At 38.6% G+C, this 21,529-nt stretch overlaps 2 protein-coding genes across 7 annotated transcripts in view; one reads left to right on the top strand and one right to left on the bottom strand.

Moving 5' to 3' along the window:
• The window catches only part of daam2 (dishevelled associated activator of morphogenesis 2), a 107,063-nt gene extending 105,282 nt beyond the window's left edge, over positions 1-1,781 (top strand). For all 5 annotated transcript variants that reach the window (XM_053509433.1, XM_053509436.1, XM_053509435.1 and 2 more), the window contains one exon: positions 462-1,781. In XM_053509433.1, coding sequence (XP_053365408.1) covers positions 462-680 — 219 coding nt within the window. In that variant the 3' untranslated portion in view covers positions 681-1,781. The remainder of the gene's footprint in view (positions 1-461) is intronic.
• Positions 1,782-5,952: 4,171 nt separating this feature from the next.
• mocs1 (molybdenum cofactor synthesis 1) lies at positions 5,953-17,879 on the bottom strand. 2 transcript variants are annotated; one of them, XM_053510554.1, is made up of 11 exons: positions 17,677-17,879; positions 15,058-15,190; positions 12,964-13,131; positions 12,385-12,549; positions 10,777-10,838; positions 9,508-9,619; positions 9,134-9,246; positions 8,782-8,892; positions 8,554-8,674; positions 8,187-8,234; positions 5,953-7,093 (listed from the first exon to the last, which is right to left on the bottom strand). In XM_053510554.1, exons 1-11 carry the CDS (start codon positions 17,854-17,856, stop codon positions 6,084-6,086), a joined length of 2,223 nt encoding a protein of 740 aa, XP_053366529.1. In that variant the 5' UTR covers positions 17,857-17,879; the 3' UTR covers positions 5,953-6,083. The 2 variants fall into 2 exon arrangements, with proteins under 2 accessions (XP_053366529.1, XP_053366530.1); XM_053510555.1 differs by having other exon boundaries at positions 6,958-7,093; positions 8,172-8,234.
• Positions 17,880-21,529: the final 3,650 nt, after the last annotated feature.

Genomic DNA, 21,529 nt, shown 5'->3' on the forward strand with positions numbered 1-21,529 from the left:
TCCCTTTCTCAAACTTAAAAAAAAAAACATTTATATTACTCTTGCACCAAATGTGCCATTTCTGAGTTTATATAAATGAGCTCTTACTGAACTGCAATCCTTAAGTTAAGCAACAGAACAAGTGGGCATCTTTTTATATGAGGTCACAATGGAGGGGAAAAATGTAATTGGCTTATAAGTTTGATACAAAATGGATAAAGAAAAAAGAACACACACACGCTGGAGATCCATCTAAATGTCTTTAAAAGAATGTAAAAAGTCCATTTTGCATAATAGTGGAACAGATGTGCAGCCTAAAGAAGCGTTTGTGTTTTCGCTGTTTTATAGTACGCTGTACTGTAACTATAGCCTTCAGAATGGGAAAATTCACATGAAACATGTTGACATTTTAAGTTGTTAGAGATTTATTTAAGATTGATTAAAGCCACTAACGAAATATCCATGTCTGTGTTCCACCCCAGCTGAAAGATCAAAGGGAGCGAGAGAGGAGGGCGAAAAAGAACGCAGGAGGCGGGGTGTCCGAGGAAGTGGGCGAGTTCGATGACTTGGTGTCAGCCCTTCGCTCAGGAGAAGTGTTCGATAAGGACCTGTCGAAGCTCAAACGCAACCGCAAGCGCTCCGTCAACCAGCTCGTGGAAAGCGGCGGACGCGAAAGACCCATCACCAAGGTCAACTATTGATAGAGACACCTGGAGGACTTTCTCTTACTGACTTGTAATACTGTACGTGAAGGAAAAAAATCCTAACTGCCATCTGCCTTCCTGTTTCTCCCCCAAACATCCTAACTTGTGATGGCTTGCATCGTAAAAAGGCAGAAAAGATCCATGGACGGTTCTCAAACGTGTTGGAAATTCTTACAGCACTGTGCTCAATAAACAGGCTTTCTTTCTCTAACCTTGTTCTTATCCCACATCCTACACGGTCTTCCTCCTTCCATAGTCATCAGTGGTTCGTTTCTCCAAGCGTAACCTCAAAGTGCCAAGCGCCAGGTACTCGAGTGCACAAGCTTGGGTGCAGATCTTAAGGTTCTCAATACAGAGAAGACCAAGATGGCCAGTCAGGACCTGGTACCATAAACAAAAGAATTAGTCCTTTTTGGGGAAAATTTAGACAGAATCTTGGTTAAAACTGTTAAAAGACACTGCCGTCCACATTAGGTGCTGATACCCCATGTGCCTCTCTCTTCAAATACATTACATATTTCTCTGGTGCTTTGACTAAGAGGACCATTGGCGCATATGAAAAGTAAATGCAAGAGAGAGAGAGAACCCATATCTACAGCTCTTAACCAAGGTCCAAAATTTGTTCCCTCCCCCCATCCCAGAAGACTTCAACCAACAAAAAGACAAGTGAAGAAAATTGAAGGAGGTGAACCCTTTAACGACAGGATGGCCAGCTAGGAAAAACAGGACACTGTGGTCTCAGTCGTATTGGCTGTGAAACCCTTTACCCAAGTGCCTCCCCGTACCGATGGCATTCCCAAGGACGAGACGGGAGACGGGTCGGAAATGCCAAGAAAGCACAGCACTTCTAGGAAAAAATACCAAGAAGAACCGAAAACATGCTCTGAAATAAATAAGGACGATGCTGCAGGCACGCCTCATTGGCAAGTTTAAAAAAAATAATAATAATAAGGTTGTTCCAAGGATCGTGGTGGCATTACCTGGTGCCAAAGCAAAAATCAGGAAAGTAAATATGTAGTAGACAATAATAAATGCAAGTAGAACGACCTTTATATATTTATTTATACTATAAAAAAAAGCACGCTAATTTCAAAACCTTTTTTAATTCCACGTTTTGTTTTTGTCTACTTTGTACTTCTAATACTTTTCATTTGATAGGTATTTGCTTCATGTATTTAAAAAAAAAAAAAGAAGTTCCAAATCTGTGATGCTCCATCACTAGTGAAGCTTGTTAACCTAAATCACCAAAGTAGTGCACTTTTCACGGTGTGACGACAATTCAGAAGCTAAAGATGGGTTTGGTTTGTTCGGTCAAGGTGCGTCGCCGCACACACACCAGCTGACTCGTTCCCTTAACGAGCTCGAGATCTACACGCAGCCCCCATCCTCGTTCATTGTTTTATAGTATTTTATTTTTTGTTTTGTTGCTTCTATTGTTTTTCTTATGTATATTAATTGTTGTAGATGTAAAGATCGTATGGGAAGTGTTGCTTTTTCGATAAAACACGACTCCCAAGAATAAGAGGGATAAAGGATGGGGAAGTGTAAAAAAAAAAAATTTAAAAAGAGAGAATTAAATTAAAACAAATATTGGTAAAGGTTACGGTAAAGTGTGTGCTTTTGGGGACAAAAGTAAGACTGAAGCGTGAAAATCAGGAGGATATGGTGTATAAAGTATGGTTCTTATCTTCGTGGTACTTCGTGGTTAGCGGGAAGGAGTAGGAAGAAATTTGAACAAGTGCTGGATGGAAAAAAGCCCAAACTGAGTTCAGCTTCATCCTTACGTGGGTTGTGTGTTTGCACTGTTTGTGCGTGTTTCGTTTTCTCCACATCCAGTCACATTGTGGAGCCGCAGTAAGTAAGAAGGTCAGAAGATCTTACAAGATTTGCCGTCTGGTTCGGGTCTGTGCTGTGGCCATGACGGTCTCTGTGCCAACTTTGTGCCAACAGGACACTTTATCATTAAGCCAAAAGGTGACCTTTGCACCCTTAAAACGAGTTCTCGTCAATCTTTTCAGGGAGAGACAGATTTCCCCCTTAACTGGATTGCTAAGCGTCACCTTTTTTTTTTTTTTTCCCCTTTACTAACTCTGCACCAAAAGTAATAACAGTCCAGCGATCCGTGTGACCTGAGCTAATCAACACTGCCTTATTATAATAACGTCATGCGAGCCAAGTAACTGATACGAATAAGCTCATGTTCGATAGCTTTGAGAGTTGGAGCGCGCTGACGTGACGTGGTGGAACATCTATTGGCGTAATTCTGTTAACCAATCTGTGTTTCTGAAGCGAGTACAAGTTCTACTGCTCTTACGAGCTTTTCCCTCCTTTTCTTTCAACTTAATGCTGAGAGGTCATTCCTCATTTTAAAAAAAGCAGAGTATGCCAAACATAAAAAAAGACACTTTGACACTTTGGAACGGCTCTCATGTTGGAAATGTGTATTAAATATGATGTCAGTGAAGGAGAAGGAGAACGTGCCAGCTGAGAATTGATGTTTATTAGAAAAGAAAAGAAAAAGCTCCGTCTTTATTTTCACTCTAATACCATGTAGGTATTCAAAACCATCAGTATTAGCTATTAATTTTTTTTTTTTTTTTTTTTTTTTTAAGAATTGTTTTGTATGTATAGTTGGTCATTGAGTGGCCAGACACGACAGAAAAGAACAATAAATACTAAATGTAGCTTCTTGCTTTGATGCACTTTTGAAACATGGGCTTTTTCTACCCCTTCTTCAACATTTACACAATCATTTAGCGCGTTATTAGATAAAAAACGAAAACAAAAAGCGAGACACGATGCAGCTTAAAGAAGGATAACAAGAAAGACGTGCTTGTGTGCTTGTTTTTATAGGTGATAAATTTCAGCCCTTCGTGACTAATATAAAAGGCTGGGTCCTAATTTTTAGTTGAACTCTATATACAGAGGCAAAAACAAATTCGACCCCAGTGTGAGGTTACGCTCACGACAACACAGGCTGGGTTGTTTAGTCACCCTTAAAAGAAAAATGTTTTTGGTGTGAGTCTGGTAACAGTAATAAGGTGATGAGAATATATTATATATATATATATAAGGGATGTAGTTTGTTTAAATTTATCCTAACTCTTAACAAAGAGCATCGTTTATCACTGCCTTCATGTGCATCACTCCATTTTTGTATCCTTTTATATCTTTTGTATTGTTGCTTTTCACCTTTTATGCACTCGTTTAGGTAAAAAAAAAAACCGTAAGTGGCGCACGAGTTTTTGATCCTTTGCTTTAGATGATGTATATTATGGGTAAATATTTTGTTACCCCCAGGTAAGAAGACACCAGTTACGTTCCCTGGGTTTTGTCCAGCTGCAGGTTGTATATTGTGCAGAGCGAGTATTTTAACAGGACAACTTGATTTCAAAAAGAAAAAAAAAAAAAAAGCTTAAAAGATGTATAGTTCTAAACTTTTTGTATGCCGTAATAGTTGAGGGGCGCGAAAAAAGGAAAACCGAAAATGTTAAGGAATGTTCCAATATTTTTTCTTTTTTTTTTCCTGTAAATTGAGTCTATTTATTTGCTTTATTTAGTTTGCTATATTTTGTATGTATACGCATCATTACAGCAAAAATGTTACCTGAGAAGTATAAATATGAGTAACAGATACTGTGGTCTTTGTATGTCAAGATTCTTGAGTATAAATAGCTTTCGTTTTTTTTTTTTTTTTGCTCGCCATGCAGCCTTTTGTAGGGTCAAATAAACCTGTTTCCCTTATGTACGTCTCATTTGTCCTTTTTTTCCCCTCCCGCACCATTTCTTGAACAAAGCTCAACACTGCCCTCTGATGTACACACACACACACACACACACACACACACACACACAATCACAAGTAGTTAATTTTATTATATTAATTAAAAAATACAAATGGTACATCTCTTAAGATTATTTAAAGCCTAGATCTGAAACTTTTTTTGAACTTAATAGAAAAAACCATATGGTGATCTACATTTAAATCATACACATAAATGCACCTTTATGAATATTTTAATATGTTAGTGTCTGGGATGGGGGGGGCGGAAGTCCTTTAGCTGTCTGCTAGAAATAAAATGGACATTCATTTACACTTTAAAACACTTAAATACGGTGGTTAAAAACGGCCAGCGTGCACAGGTTCAGACGTGTTTAGCGAGCGTCACGATTTAACCAAGCTGCTGTATAGCTACGTGCTTAGAGTTGTTCTCCCTGATGAGAATTTTAAGTGCTTGGGAAAAGTGCTTGAAACATGCAAGAGAAACACAGTTCGAAAAAGTCTTTAGTCTTGTATTAAAAAGAAAAATCAGTGTGAAAGGTCTTCTTAAGCTGCCACAGACTCATCTAGATGAAATAACTGTTAGACTTCCAATCGACGAGTATCTTTAACGTTCTTTGGTTTTCCTGGTGCAGTCTTTAAGTAAACAGGGAATTTTCTCCTTCTGTTCATTGCATTAAATGAGGATGATGGAGAAATGGGGTTGCTACAAATCAGGCAAACCCACATTTCCGTCCCCAGCCAGTTCATCAAGTCGAAGTTGGGCAAAACGAGTCGCTTTCCCGACTTTAAACCTGACGACATGATGGTTTCAGACCCGGCATGTCAAGTCTGACTTCTTTATGTCCAATAATCAGATTTGAGACAAATGAAGTTCATGTTGGGTGCAGATTTGGTAACTGAAGCACAAGAACTCCAGTAAACCCTGGTTCCTTCTGTATTAGGTTGATGATTACTTAATGAGGCATGATGTTTGCTCATCACTGATGGCAGTGAGACGAAGTGGAAATACATTAATGGCACACATTTGAACAGCACGGCGTTTTCTAAAATACTGAATTTTGGGTTTTCATTAGCTGTAAGCCATAATCATCAGAATTAAGAGAAATAAACACTTGAAATATATCAGTGTGTGTGTAATAAATCAATATAATATACAAGTTTTACTCTTTAAACGGAATTACTGAAATAAATCTTAATAAAACTCGTCAATGATGTTCTAATTTATCGAGAAGCAGCTGTACATTAGGCTGAGGGTCAGAAGACGAACCAGAAGATCAGGACAGTGATTCGATCCTTGAAAGTAATTAATTGGCACAGAACACTAACAAAGTGAACAAGTGGTTAGATTACAGTATCTTTCTGCCCATTGGACCATTGGATACTAATCCAACGCTGAATGCCCTTTCAAAAACTTGCACTATATATCGCTAACACTCAGTACTTTCAAAAGGTGCTCTCAAAAAAAAAAAAAAAATACAAAATACATCAGCGCTACAAAGTGTGTGATGAAGAACTCTAAAGGCACATAAAGATTCGTAAGAGCTTCGTAACAGGTCAGTATGTCAGCTTGATGTCGCTACATCATGTCTATGGTTACATCTGTGCGCGGTTTAGTATTAGCTGGTGTGATGAAAGTCGCCCCGTTGTCCTCCTGTCTTACTCAGAAGTCTGATGTCAGTTATAACGATGTCACGGCTGACCGCTTTACACATGTCGTAGAGCGCCAGGGCGGCGACCGACGCCGCAGTCAGAGCCTCCATCTCCACTCCGGTGCGGCCTGTTGCCTGGCACGTCGCCATGACGACAGCCACATGGCCTTCTTCCAGGAGCTCCACGGTGACGGAGGTGTGGTCAAGGGACACGGGGTGGCAAAGGGGAATGAGACCGGATGTTTGCTTGGCACCCATGATGCCTGCTAGCTGGGCGACCGCCAACGCGTCGCCCTTAGCGATCTGGTTGGCGTGGACCAGGCTGAAAGCTTTGGAGCCTAGAAGAACACGGGCACTGGCTGTGGCAGTACGACGGGTCACTGCTTTATCGCTGACGTTCACCATGGAGGCTCTGCCGTGCGCGTCGGTGTGGGTCAGCTGGTCAAAGGTCGGGGTGTGATATGATGCACTAAAGCCTCCTTGGGCATTGCTTTGGTTGTGGCATTCCCTTACATTCTGCCGCATTACATGTTTGGGGATTAAAGTGCTAAAAAGAGATGTGGCGTAAGACCGGACGTCCCTCTGCGCGTTCCGCCTGAGAGAGCCGACAAGTCTGTGTGCGCGTCTCAGCCGCCTAAACTCACCTGTGCGTGTTACAGAACAAGAAGCATACTCGGTATCAGGAAATGCAGTGCTACAAAATTCCTCAGGGGAAACCTGCCTCCTTCCCTGATGGACATGGTAAACATTTGGTGGCGTCTCACTCTCGTGTGAGACGCCGGAGATTGTAAAAGCTGGTGCGTTTGTGGTAAAAGTGCTGCTATTCAAGCCTTCATTAGCCGGGCCACTGTGGTGTAGGTAGTACGGGTTCTCAAAATGGGGCAAAACTCGGCCTGGCACAGGTCTGCGATAAGGATGGATGTGATACCTCCTCGGCTCACTATTCGACACGGGTACAGGCCGGCTTCCCTCTTCAGCTGAGAGACAAAAAGGAGAAACGTTCAGCAAGTAACACAATCATATTACAGCACATGATGTTTAATAAACAAACATACATCTGGGCTGTAAAATGTTACATTGGTACATAAATTACTCAAACAATTCACTTTTAATGCACATATTAATTATCCTTTCATTTTAGACACTGCTACACTATGTGCTCATTAGAGATGGGGGGGGGAATCGATTTGATTAAAAACAATTTACATTTATGATACATGTAATCCCCTACCTACGAACAAATCTGACTTACAAACATGGCCTGGAATGGGACTCGTTTGTAAGTCGGACAATGTGAGTCTTATGTGCCTTTGACACGAATATACAATGTAAAGCATACTGATCCACTTGACTAAATCTTTTGTCTTTGTTTCTTTATAATCCTCCAAGTGGTTCTCTCTGAGTTATTTACACATTTTTATCCCGTGTTGTAGGAGTGTAGTATTTACCAAGTTTGTTTAGAACTAATAATCATGGCGGATATGTGGCATCATATCTTAAGATTATGGCAGATATGGGCTGCTCAGTTAAATGTTTTACTCTAGTATTTTAAGTTATTTTGAATTGTTTAAATGCTGCGCTCGTTTTTTTAAATGAGAAAACTAATGCTAAAAGAAACGTGCTAAATTGAATTAATCATTAAACTTAAAGGATTAAATTGTAACAAAATTGGGAGAAAACGTGATATTGAATTGGGATGTTTATAAAATCTAATACTTACAGGATCGCAATTTTAATCAAACCGGCACTAATGTGAAAATGTTTTCTTGCTTTTTTTTAAATGTAATTAATTTATTTTTATTTAAGCTCTTTCAAAACTAAGGAACAGAATCCCAAACCGCTTCGTATTCACTATATTAGGACGATACTATAACATGATGTCCTACAGCCTACACAGTCTCAATCACAATGTTTGATATAGTTGACTATGTTTAAAATATTTGTTTTTTATATACATAATGACTGACACAATAATCTAAATAGTATTTGGACTACGTATAAGGTTAGTCTGACAAAAGCCGACCAGTGATAACTACTTAAAGATGTATTACGTACAGCTGTGTCACCCACCAATGAGGATCATCGGCCTGTTTTTCATCTGAGAGATATTGAACATGCCTGCAGAGATGAAAACAAACAGACGAAAACACTTAAAAGGGAAAAGACAAACTGTATCTGCAAAATAACTGAATGTTCCTTAATGAAGCGCAGACAAAATAAATTCCACAGACATGCAAGAGCAGAGGATCATATTAAAACTGTAGAAGATATCGAGCTCCATTTAAATCAGTGGAAAGAACATTAATAGGACTCATCAACCCAAAACATAGGGAAGACAGAAAGGAGAGAGAGAAGATGAGAGATGAAGCATTATGTTTAATAGCTGGAGGTTCGTTGTTTTTTGTTTTTTCCCCCCCATATGAGTAGGTGCGAGTACCAGCGTGCTGTTTCTTCTTCCGTCCCACTGCAGCTCCTATTATCTGCAGAAGTTCCTCATCAGATGCTCCAGAGCGGAGAAAGTCTCTCAAAGACACCTCGGAGTTTCCGAACAAACACACCTGAAACACACAAATATACCCAGGTCTAGGTTGCAGACCTTGAAATATAATACACAATAGCAAATATAGTGGTTTTTAAGGACCACACACACACGCTGAAGATGTACCTTCAGGTTGCCATCGGCTGTGATGCGCAGACGGTTGCAGGAGCCACAGAAATGATCCGACATGGAGGTGATAAAACCCAGCTGGCCCTGAAATCCTGGAACTCTGAAAGCCTGAGACCACACACACACATCAATCAAAGAATCGAACCATGACCAAACTAACTGAATGCTCTGTCATGGGTCACAGGGAACTAATGTCTACGACCTACATTTGGGTCCAAAAAAAAAAAAAAAACCTGCAGCACTGGAAAGATTCATAACCAGACCCGGGTGACATCCTGCCTTAATCTTCTCCCATGAAGACGCCACATAACGAACGAGCTAAGTTTGGAATTATTTAATAAGGGCTGACCTTGGCGGTCCCTGTCTCGTCCCCAGGAAGCGGCTCCAGACTGGGCCATCGCTGCTTAATGCAGTCCAGCATCTCTGCATAACTCACCATCTTCCTGAAGTTCCACTTATTGCCTGCAGAGGGAGCCAAAAAACACGATGCACATCACTGTGTACACCATGCACATAACCCTTACACACACTGTCCCAAAATGTTTACTGAACATAGGATTCAGGTCCGAAAGACGTGTTTAAAGAAATCTGAATTGAGGCTTCATTTTATTTCTTAGAGCAATATCTACTGCTCAATAATACACCCACCCACACACACACACACACACACACTTATTATGTGCCATTATTTGCTTTTGTATTGATCAGCAATGGTGAGTTTACCATCAAAGGGCATGTACTCAATAAAGCGCACATCCAGAGGCTTCCTCTCGGTCAGAGTCACAAAGTCCAGCAGCTCGTCTTCATTCAGACCCCTCATCACCACACAGTTCACCTGTGAGAAACGCAAACTTAATATTTTGGATGTTTAACTGTAAGCTCAGACTTGAGTATAGATTACTAAACACTCGGACATCTAGTTAGTCAGTATTTAGTCAACACTTTGAACACCTGGCTGGAAGTTATTTAATCACCCAGGTGTCATGTTGTAAGTTGGCTGTAAAATATTAAAAGGCCCAGATGTTTGACTGTAGGTTACTCAACAATCTGGAACATCTGACTGTAGGTTACTCAAGGCATTCACCTCCAGGTGTGCTTATTCCAAAGGTTTGCCCTTTTTTGGAGGCCCCTCTAATAGTTACACTCTACAAATATAAAACGTTCTTTTGAATATATATATTTTTACAGTACATCCAGAAAGTATTCACAGTGATTCCACTTTTTCCACATTTTATGTTAAAGCCTTATTCCAAAATGAATTAACTTCATTACTTTCCTCAAAATTTTACAGACAATGACAACATGATCATGTGATTTCTTTTATTTTTTAAAAATTGCAAAGATTTCATAGAAACTTCTTTCTCGTTGTCATTATGGGGTATTGTTTGTAAGAGTTTGAGGAAAATAATGTATGAAATAATTAATCCATTAAATTTTTTATGCCTTTTTTTGCAGCTTTATATACTTTTTTTATGCATAAACTATTAAGAACAATATCATTTACTAATTTTGCAACATGAATATTAATGTAAATTCAGCTAAATTTCCATAAAAATAATGTATTATGCTATGTTTTAAATGAGATATTAGAAAGTGTAATTTAAGCACATAAAATGTTAAAATGCATCATTTAATAGGTTAAAGCTTAAAAATCATAATTTGCAAAAAAGGCAGGATTTGTCTTTCCTCAAATATCTTGCGGCACTACTGACCTTTTATTTGGATTTTTTTTAAGACACTCAGGGTCTTTTTAATGATGCCATAAGTGAGTTTTATGTGTAATGACAAGGTACGAAAAAAGACAAGTTCTCAATATTCGTCAAATTAACATGTTTTCGGAGCACTTTTGGAAGGTAAATGCCTTGAATTTCGGAGGTTGACTGTATTGTATACATAATCGCCCTTTATACTTTGTCTAAATGTTCTAATGTTTAAGTTTCTCGTATTATATAATCCATCACATTTACATATTATTCCACATTCATTTATTACCTTAACTGGATTGTAGCCCAAATCAATGGCCTTATCAATACCTTCCATGACCTTATGGAAACCTGTCGAGGAAAAAAGAGAGTCACTATAAAACACAGCAATGACACATCATGTAGTTTATAGAACATTATACAGAAAATTTAAGAAAAAGTTAAATCCGAAAATACACATCATAAGTCTGATACTAACAACGCCTCTGTTACAAAAGTGTAAGATAATGTGTATTTATATTATAGATACACTGTGATTCATTTAAAATAGGCCCCGAATATTCTGTAATAACTCTGTAGAATGAAGAACGAAACAGGGTACTCCACAAAGTGCTCCTCGGTATACAGGGATTCTAACCGCTGGGATGCCTCGGAGACAGACAACCATCGTGTTTAACCCTCTCATCAGGATGGTGGTCAACAATTTGTTTAACGATGTGAATTTAGGAAGAAATATGGTGTTCCACACGGAACCTATAAACGAGGCAGTGAGAGTGAGTGATATGGAGAAAAGAGTCAGATACGGTCACTGGTTCCAGGCGTTTGTGAGGGACAACGAAAGAATATTGGACAACAGACCGCTTCCAGCATCGCATGTAATGCAATTTTTTATTTGGTTCAGATTGCTTCATCATACCGTAGCAAGAGATATTACAGAATATTCAGGGTCTCTTTCGAGGGAATCGCACTGTATACTTATTAAACAGCCATGTATGAAGTAGCAGAAGAAACTTTATTATCCATGCTCCCTGTGTTTTCCCGTATACTGCTGTTATTTCTCCTGTGTCACACTGCTCCATCTGTCTAACACTGAGGGATCCACCACCCAGTGATCCAACAGTCTGCTGCTCCATTTGGCTTTTTAAAGCTCTGCTACATCAGCAGGAAAAAATGTAAGAAAAACAACAACACTGCTCTTCCTAGTCTCTATTTACTCGGAATGCAGAGAATAAAGTGGAGGTAACCATGTGAACGTCCTGGTGTCAAACACCACAGCACACACACCCAAGGCACTGCGGAGCCACACCCACAAGGGGCCGGAGCCACCCCAAGACCCAAAACCTAGGTGGTTTTAATGTTATGGCTAATTGAGTGTATGTTTTATTTGGAGCTGAATAGTGGTTAGCAAATTTATTAAAAATCATAACATTTACATTTAAACAAGAAAAATTGGCACCTCTAAATAATCTCTCTTTCATGTCTGTTGCCTCCTAAAGCATTTATCTTTTACACTGGAACAACTGTAGCTTTAAATTTACCTTATATACAAAAACATTTTATTTGACAAACACTGACAAGACAACCATCCTTAAGACTTTCTATTGTAAATAAACGGAGACGAAATGATGGTCCATGAAATCCATCCATACTAATGCTGTGGATAGAAAATAGGTAGAAAAAAAATTTGTCCATTTGTTGAACTTCTTTTAACACCTCTAACTGTAAGACAGCTTTTATGGCTGCTTGTACACTATACACAACATTTTAATGCCTGGTTTTATAGGCTATAAATACTGTATAAACCCATATAACGAGAACTCGATAACTCTTCATTAACGGCTTACAAATCATCACATCTTCACTTTGCCCGAGAGAGATAAAATTAGTTAAACTTTACCTTTTCGTCTAACGATGAACTCGAACTTGGCTGGCACCAACGTGTCTAGACTGACATTGAGCAAGTTCACGCCAGCTTTCTTTAAACCGGGCAGCAGCCTGGCAAGGTTCATACCATTAGTAGTTACAGCGATCGTCTTCAGACCCTCCATTTTCCTCATTTCAGCTGGACAAATAAAGAGAAAAAAAATCTTAGGCTCATTAACAAGGTGATCAAAATGTGATATTTTAGTTATATTAGAAAAATTTATGAGTCTCCCGAAGAAGACGTGTGTCGTCTGCCCACTGAAAATGCTCCTTCTAAAAATGAAACAGCGAGTGCATATCTCCAATGAGTGTCAAAATCCACATGAATGGTTTAGGAGGAGTTGCAGATAATAAATGAGTTCATGCCCTATATAAAACATGTTGAAACAATTGTCAGCTGATCAAAAATTAAATTAAATTTATTGGAGAAATTAAGTAGCTAATGCACACCTACACTTCCTGATAAGGGTTTTGTGAAGATTTGATCACATTCCCATGAATAGTTGAGGAGAAGTAAGAGGATGGAAGGAAAGTTTATCACCACCATTATTACCAACGATATGGAGGACGTCGGGGCGGATGAGAGGTTCTCCTCCAGTCAGACGGATCTTCTCCACGCCCTCGCGTACAAATAGTCGAGCCAGAGTCAACACCTCATCTGAGGATAAGAGCTGTTGTTTTGGACTCAGCTTTACTCCTTCCTCTGGCATACAGTACTGACCTGAGGGAAAGCAACAGAACACAACACATATAAACCTTTAATAACTGCTTGGACAAAAGGTCAAGTGTAAAAGATTATTCCTCACGGTCCCAGAATTACTCTGGAATAATCAGGGAAGAAGGAAAACCTCCACAGAGGTGATAACCTGGTGATTCAGTACATTTAGGTCGTCAGCTGACTTCATTTTATTGCCACATAACACATAACTGACGCAACCCCAGATCATAACACTGTCTCCAGAACTCCATGGGTTTAAGTGATCACATTTCTTTCACCAAGTTAACCGTTCAGCTCCATCCTTCCCAGTTTTAATAATGGTTCTTTTCTTTTTTTTTTTTTTATTATAATTTTTTTGGTTTTTTTCCAATTTTCTCCCCAATTTAGTCGTGGCCAATTCCTTCCCGTCACTAGGGGGCTCCCACATTAAGGCTACTACTACCATTCAGCCGGGAGGGCGAAGACTATCACGTGTTTCCTCCGAACCGCGTGACGTCAGCCGACCGCATCTTTTCGAACTGCTCGCTCACGCACCGTTAGGGGCGGAGTAACACACTCGGAGGAAAGCGCTAGCCGCTCCTTCCGCGTGCGTGAGCTCACAGACGCCCCTGACTGGCTGTAGAGCCGTGATTAATGTGGGAGCGCAAGTACCTCTCATCCCTCCCCCCTGAGAGAGCTCAGCCAATCAGCTCTCTCTGTGCCTCCGGCTGTGAGAGGAAAACAGCATCACCCGGGGTTCGAAACCAGCGCTCTCCGGATGATAGGGCGAGCATTTTACCACTGCACCACTCAGAGGCATCTTTAATAATGGTTCTTAACCCAATTTCAGTAATGTAAATATTTTTTTTGCTGGATGCAGGCGAATAAAATCTAACGGCAGTCTGTAGATTCTTGATTAAGGCGTTTGAGAACTGATTGCAAGGCGTCATGTTACACATGTACTGCAATTGATATTTTATTTACTGCAAGTGATCTGCAATGTATATTTTTTTCTGTTGTGTAAAATATTAATAATCATTCCTTAACTTAATTCATTCTCATTAGTTCTGCAACAAATGTATCAACTCCAGGAATAATAGGAATTACTGCACAATATACGGTATCTTTTGTGCTATATATATTGTTTTTTTTTTTTCTTTTAACCATCTGTGTAACAAAATGAAAATGTAAATTACTCTATATAAGAGATTTTGCCAAATGCTGTACATGTAAATGTAATTTAATACTTATAAACAACAGCTTTTTTGGACCAGGCGGCGATGATACCGTGACATCGAATAGTATTAAGACAACATGTGCCACGAATTATAGTTCTCCCTGTGCACAAAACAGGTGATGTCACTAATTAGTATTCGCTGATCTCCCTGTAGAGATGCTCATTAGAATCAGTTAATAGGTGGAACAAATATGTGGCAGGACTTTCACTTCCTGAAGCCTGACAACATTATATTACCTAGTGCAATTTGATTTCCCTTTTGTATTTATACACTTTTCTGTCCCTACTTTATTTTTGCACTTTTTCTCTTTGCTGCTGTAATGCAGAAATGTCCCCACTGTGGGACGAATAAAAGTATATCTTATCTTATGTTCTCATTTTGCTGCGATGTCCTAATGAAGGGACATCCCCCAAAAGTGATGAAAAAGTTTTTAGGACTTTGTGCTTTCTGAGTAAGAGGACTTTGCACCGGGACATCTCAAACAACCCCAAAACTGATTATATTCCTAGAACAGCATGCCACGTCATGTTTTTATCCAATACAGATTTTTAAATAAAATTAAAAATTGGCTTAAACCAAGGCTAGAGCAAGGCTAAAAATGATAGATGTATATTACTGGCATGGGATCTACTTCAGGACTAATTCATTTGTTTTTTAATCTTATATAAAGCTAAGTCAACACCCCCCTCTTTAGGGTCACGATCCAACTTACAGCGGAGGTTGCATTTTTCTGTAAGAGAAATCCGCAGATAATTGTGTCTCCTTCCAAAAGTGTCTGTGAGGAATTCTGAAAAGGGTAAGACGTCCTTCAAAACCCGCCTCTGACCGGCTGCTATAGTTAATCCCTGAGTGCAAAAAGAAAGAAGAAAGAAACAACAGTATGTTGTCAGAATGTCAACAAAGTGTTTTCATAATCTCTTCATTATAAATAATATTTAGGAAGAACACCAGACCAAACACACCACATGTCACCTGTTACTTTGACCACTGCGTTAGTGTTGTATGTCATTTAACAGCAATGTCTGAGACTTATACTGTCTATTTTTACATCAGTTAGAACTACAAGGGGTTTCATTTGTTCACTGAAAATAACACAAGAACAAAAATGAACATATGAACTTATGTGCCGAGACATGACGTGTCTAGTCCATGTTTAAAACATCAAGGGGTTTCGTGCCTAAACGTTTAACATTGAACAAGTCACAAGGTTAAATAATAACTGAGGTCCAGTACATGGAAGACAAGCTGCCAGGTTTTTTTTTCTGTTTTTTTTTTTTTTTTTTTAAGTATTTCTCAGAAATATGCATAATCACATCTGTTTACATTTTCCAGTAGTAATTTGTGAATTTGTGACAGATAATCACAGTCTCAGCTTTCACTGAGAATCTCCTGCATAAAATTTCGTAGAGAAACACTTACATGATTAGTTCGGTCTAAGAAGATTAGCTAAACATTAAAGGAAATATAAGCGGGCTTGCAGAAACTTTTGCTAAGCGTGACAGCAATAATATATTGAGTGTAATATATTTTGCCACAGATCAACTTGACAAATAGGTTCACGTTGCGAAAGTTCCCGTTTAGTAGACGTCGCTTTTAAATCCTCCAGTACATCAAGAGACACAGCGAGTATGTGAACAATATATCACATCACTGCTTCTTAACTAAAAGAAGATCCCAGGTTCAAACCCCACAACCACCAAGTTGCCACTGTTGGGCCCTCGAGCAAGGCCCTTAACCCTCAACTGCTCAGATGTATAATGAGATAAAAATGTAAGTCGCTCTGGATAAGAGCGTCTGCCAAATGCCTAAATGTTAATGTAAATGTAATTAATGTGCGAGCAAAATCGTATAGGGATCATTGCAAGAAAACTACAGCCCGTGCGTGCATGTCACAATTGAGACGTTTTTGTATTGAGTAGTTGAGCCAGTCAATTCATATAAATTTATATTAACATAAACTAACATAATTTCATATAAGTCAATTTATATAAATGGCAACTATTATAATTATTTAATTATTCTTATCATTATTTTTTATTATTATTATTATCACTTCCTAGTAATAACAAGAAAATCTCAACTTCAGTGGTCTGAATGCTTTTTGATTGAATTGAAATTAAATCAAGTATCTTTACTTGTCAAATGTTTCCAGATTTTTAAAACTTAAAATTTTTTGTGAATGCTGAATTCATAATTTTCTTTTCCATGCTAAGCATTTGTTAGGAAGCATAAAAACTCTTGTGTGGTGATTCATGTATCACCACACTGACTCCAAAATAAATTTTTTACATTTATAATAGAGATGAACCAGTTGCTCGATCAGTCGATCAGCCTTATATATAAACGATTCTGTACCGAGCACAAAAGTTTCTGATTGACAAAACAGAAATGCATTTTTGGATTATAAAATAAAATTGTATATAAACATATATGGTGGTGCAGTGGATAGCAATGTTGCCTTGCAACCTCAGGATCTATGTTCGATTCCTGAGTGTGTGTGTGTGTGGAGTTTGCGCGTTTAGATTAGATTATGTGACCCAATTAGGACATGATCCACACAGATTAAGACGTGTGGGTTTTTTTTGCACATGCACAATCGTGCAGCAGCTTGGTGCGGATGCTCTCCGGGTTTGTGTGTGTTTTTACTTGTTTGTAATACTTTTGCTCTCTTATTTACTTAGAAGTTAATTTTTATATATCAGTACAGTCTACTCTTTCAAATCATGTGGTTTGAAAGTGCTCAAATTTTTTATTATTCAGCAAGTTTTTTGAATCTTAACTGGCCAGTAGTGTGTAAATGAGAGTGTGTGTGGATGGATCAGCACCCTGTCCACCAGAGTGCACCCCGTCTCGTGCCCCAAATCCCCCCCCCCCTTTATACAGGATATACAGGATAAAGTGGTAGAGACGATGAGTGAGATGATGAAATATAAAAGAAAACTAAACATTGAGATGAATATGGGCAGAACCTCAGTGAATGGGGATGAATATTAATGGACGGACCAGTGAACACTGAGACTGAGAGCAATGAGTTTAAAGCGACTGTAAGTGACAGCAGTGAGAGGTGAAAAAGTGGGAGGTGTCATGAGACTCGGTGCAGATTAGGGTGCACGGTGAGTGGATCACTTCCGGGTTTCTTCACTCGGTGTTACGTAATCGTTGAACCCCCGACAAATAAAAACAGCGCGTGGGACGCGCGCACGCGCCACATGTTACCACAGCAAGGCCAAAGTTGTAACTGATATTAACAATTCAACAAACACACACTAAACTTTAGCTTCCGTATTTGTTCATGTATGTATTTAATTTATATGTTTGTGTGAGTGTGTACCTGTTCGCCTCGGTGTGTGAGGTTGGCGCTGGTGTTAGGTGACGCGCACTGCTGTTCCCCCCGGCTTGGCCCTGTATAAAGTCTACACACCGGGTCTCCGGAGGTCGCCGTCCGTCTCCACAGGGGAACCAGAGCGCTGGATAAGAGAACCCGGCCACACTGCCCGCTGTACAGGGCCATATCTCTCTCTCACACACAGTCACAGTCTCAGTCTCAGCGCCAACTCAGCTGGTGCGCATGCGTCACCGCGCGAGCGTCCCACAACAAGGTGAGGCCCAGAGAGAAAGAGGGGCGCGAGACTCTGAGCAGCCAATCAGCTGTCAGGACGGCAGACTGCATCATGGGAAATGTGGTTTTTGGTGTTTGGGACAAACTGTATACCACACTGTACAGTAGTTTGTCCCAAATACAAGTAAACCACACTGTACAGAAAGACAGTTTGTATAGTTGGTTAAATAAACTAATTTTAGTTCATTTAACCACCTATACAAACATGACTAAGCAAACAATTTGAAAATAGGTGTCATAGGCAAAAAGATTGTCCTCACTACCCGTCAACACCGCATACTAACATTAAACAGTTTTTAGAAAGAGTTAAAAGGTTAAAACTAATAATAATCTGATGATCTTTAATATAATCAGTGATATTATTATTATTATTATTATTTGAGGTTGAAGCCCACGTACATGTCTGTGTGTCTCTCTGTACAGCAGAACTCTCTGTCTAACTTATTAATACAAAGAAATCCCATTCTGTAAGGTTGAGGACTGGCAAAGTTTAATTAAATTCCGCCAATTTTGCTGCTATGGCAAAATCGTCTGGACAGACAGATTTTTTTCTAAGACTGGTTTCAGGTCTTTCAATGAAAGAAATGTAATGATATCATTGAAAGAGTTCAAGAGTTCTGACCAACGTACAGTACAGACAAAACCTTTCTTTAATTTATATAAATACACATGATCACATGTTTTTATTTTTGTTTTAGGTTTTTTTGTGACCAATATTAATAATAGTAATACTAATATGCTCATTTTGGGAGTTTTACATTTTTGTGACATCATTCCCATTTCCGGGAGTGATCAAATTAACACGTTCTAAAAGTAATGATAACTTTCATTCTACCAGACATATCCAAAAAGCCAAATACACATTTTGATATCTAAAGTCTCTCCCTTAACATATACTGGTAAGGCTTCCATATAAGTACATATATATTTTTTAATCATCTTTGACCTGTGCTGTGTACAGATCTTCGTCACTCTGGTTTTAAGAGTTTTAAAATTTATTTTATAATACTCTTATTATTTTTGTTTCTAAATGTGCATAACTTAAAGCATTGTATAAAACTTGAAGTATTGCAGGACATAATCTTTTAAACTGCTGTCCTGTGTCAACGCTTTTTTGCTTAAACAGTGTTTACTGCCATTTATGCAAAAAAAAAAATGCATATTAAAAGGTCTTACAATTTTTTTATATAATTTTTAACAAGCCTTTGGGGAAGCATGTGTCATGTTATACTGTACAATTTAGTTTCAAGTAAATTATTATTTTAATCATTAATAAACTTTGTAAATATCATAGATGTGGTAACCTGGTGATTCAATACATTTAGGTCATCAGATGACTTCATTTTATTCCCACATAACGTTGCTAAGTCTAGACCTGAGCAACTGAAGCAACCCCAGATCATAACACTGTCTCCAGAGGCTTCCCTTCTTACCCTGACACGCCCTCCTGAATAGGCTCAATCTGGACTCATCAGGTCACATGACCTTTTCCATCACTCCAAAGTCCAGTCTTTATGCTCCCCAGATTATTCTCACTAAGTGAATGTTGAGTGAAGGTTCAGCATTATCCTTCCAGGTTTTAATAATGCGTTTTACAGTTCAGTTCAGTTTTTAACCCAATATTATTAGTTTTAGCATTCTCCTAAATTTTTTTTTTTTTTTTTTTTTTGCTTAGTTACATCCTTTTCTTTTGACTGGGAATTGCGGATTATGAAGGGCTTGCTTTTTTATTTAGTTATGTAGTAATTGGGTTTCCTCCACAACCTCTGGTTTTCTCCCATAATCCAAAAACATGCAGATTAGGCTAACTGGCATTCCCAAATTGTCCATAGTGTGTCAATATTAGAGATTATACCAAGGTTGTAAAAATTCATAAATACAATGGACAGCACTGGCCCCCACTATCAACCCCTAGTTGCACTGCAGAGGTTTCTAAATAAATGTTACTGCCCTCTAGTGTACAAACAGCAAAATACTCTTAGCCTAGAATGGCCCTTGTTAGCAGTTCTAGTGTTACAGTTTTTCTCAGTCGCTTTGGTGCGTTTCTCAGATCAGAATTAAAATTCTCATAACTATTAGTTCAACCTCCACAACATTTAGTCATTTGTGCACATCATAGTAGCAATTTCTCCTTTCTCTGAACAAACTGCAAATGATTTTGGACATGTATCAGTTGCTTCATACATTTCTCTGCTGTTTTTTGACATTTCCATTTGCTTATGTCATGTCAGTCAAAATTAATTATACTTATGGATGCTGAATAGTCGTTCTCAATAAAACTAATAGTCTTACTTTCATTGCTTGAGTCATTACACACAAAATTGTTGAACTAGTTATCAAATGTCAAATATTAGTCATCTGTCAAGCAAATTCTATACCTTTCTTTATCATTTTTTCCTGGAAATGTCTCCTAAATTGAACAATTGATCTCAGGTGAATTTCACCTTGATTTGATCTCAGGTGAATTGACCGGCATCCACATGAGCAAATGGCCCTGCTAGCAGCCATGGATGCAGCATGTGACAACATCACAGCAGAGTCCTGCAGAGGATGGATTCGCCACTCCAGGAGATACTTTCCTCGCTGCATTGCGAGGGATAACATCCGTTGTGATGTAGAGGAAAATATGTGGCCAGACAGACAGGAACGTCTGGATGTGCCAGAATGATTTACTGTACCTGTATGTTACAGTACTGTACAATACTGTATGTACTGTTACATGTACTGTATATTGTTCACATTTGTGCACAGCTCTACCAAAAGGGTGATTTTATGTTTACATGTATTCTACAGTAAACAAGTGACTGTAGCATATTTTTCTTTTGCACAATGCTGTAGAATTACAAACACTTCTATACAGTAAAAATGTAAAACGTACGTATTCAGATCTCAGTTACTCCCAAAACTCCCATAACATCTACAGTAACTTTACTGCACATTTCAAATGGCTGTACAAGTAGGGCATAGTGCTGTCTTGAGCATTTTCAGGTGTCACCAAATATTTTTGCAACGGAAAACACTGAAATTATAAACTGTCATAGTGAAAACATGACAAACCCATTTGACTATCTCGTTCATAAAGATGGTGTCAAGACTTTTCATTTTGATGGCACTGACAGTTTCATTGACATGAATACTTGCTTTTGAGGAATGGATTATCAATTTTGAGCATGTGACGTGCTTTTGCAGGCTATCCACTAGGTTTTGCAGTTTGCACTAATTGTTTTGAGAAATGCACTAACTGCTGTGCAAATATTAATAGTGTTCTGAGAAACGCACCAAAGCGACTGAGAAAAACTGTAATGTAGTCAGGTTCAGACCTGGGGTTAAGGACTTTATATACAGTATGAATTCAATAACTGGTACAAATAGTTCATTCCATCCCTTCTTTAACTTTCATTCGGTTTTTCTATTTTAAGGGAGATGATTTCTCTAAAATAAAAGAAGAAAAAAATATTTCAAAGGTTATGATGATCCAAATACTATAATGTTAAATAATTTGACTTACCAGCTACAATGCTATGTTAACATAATTCTATCTTTAATCTAATCTAATCTAATCTAA

This window comes from Clarias gariepinus, chromosome 13, assembly GCF_024256425.1.
Source record: "Clarias gariepinus isolate MV-2021 ecotype Netherlands chromosome 13, CGAR_prim_01v2, whole genome shotgun sequence".
In the NCBI taxonomy this organism is placed as follows: Eukaryota; Metazoa; Chordata; class Actinopteri; order Siluriformes; family Clariidae; genus Clarias; species Clarias gariepinus.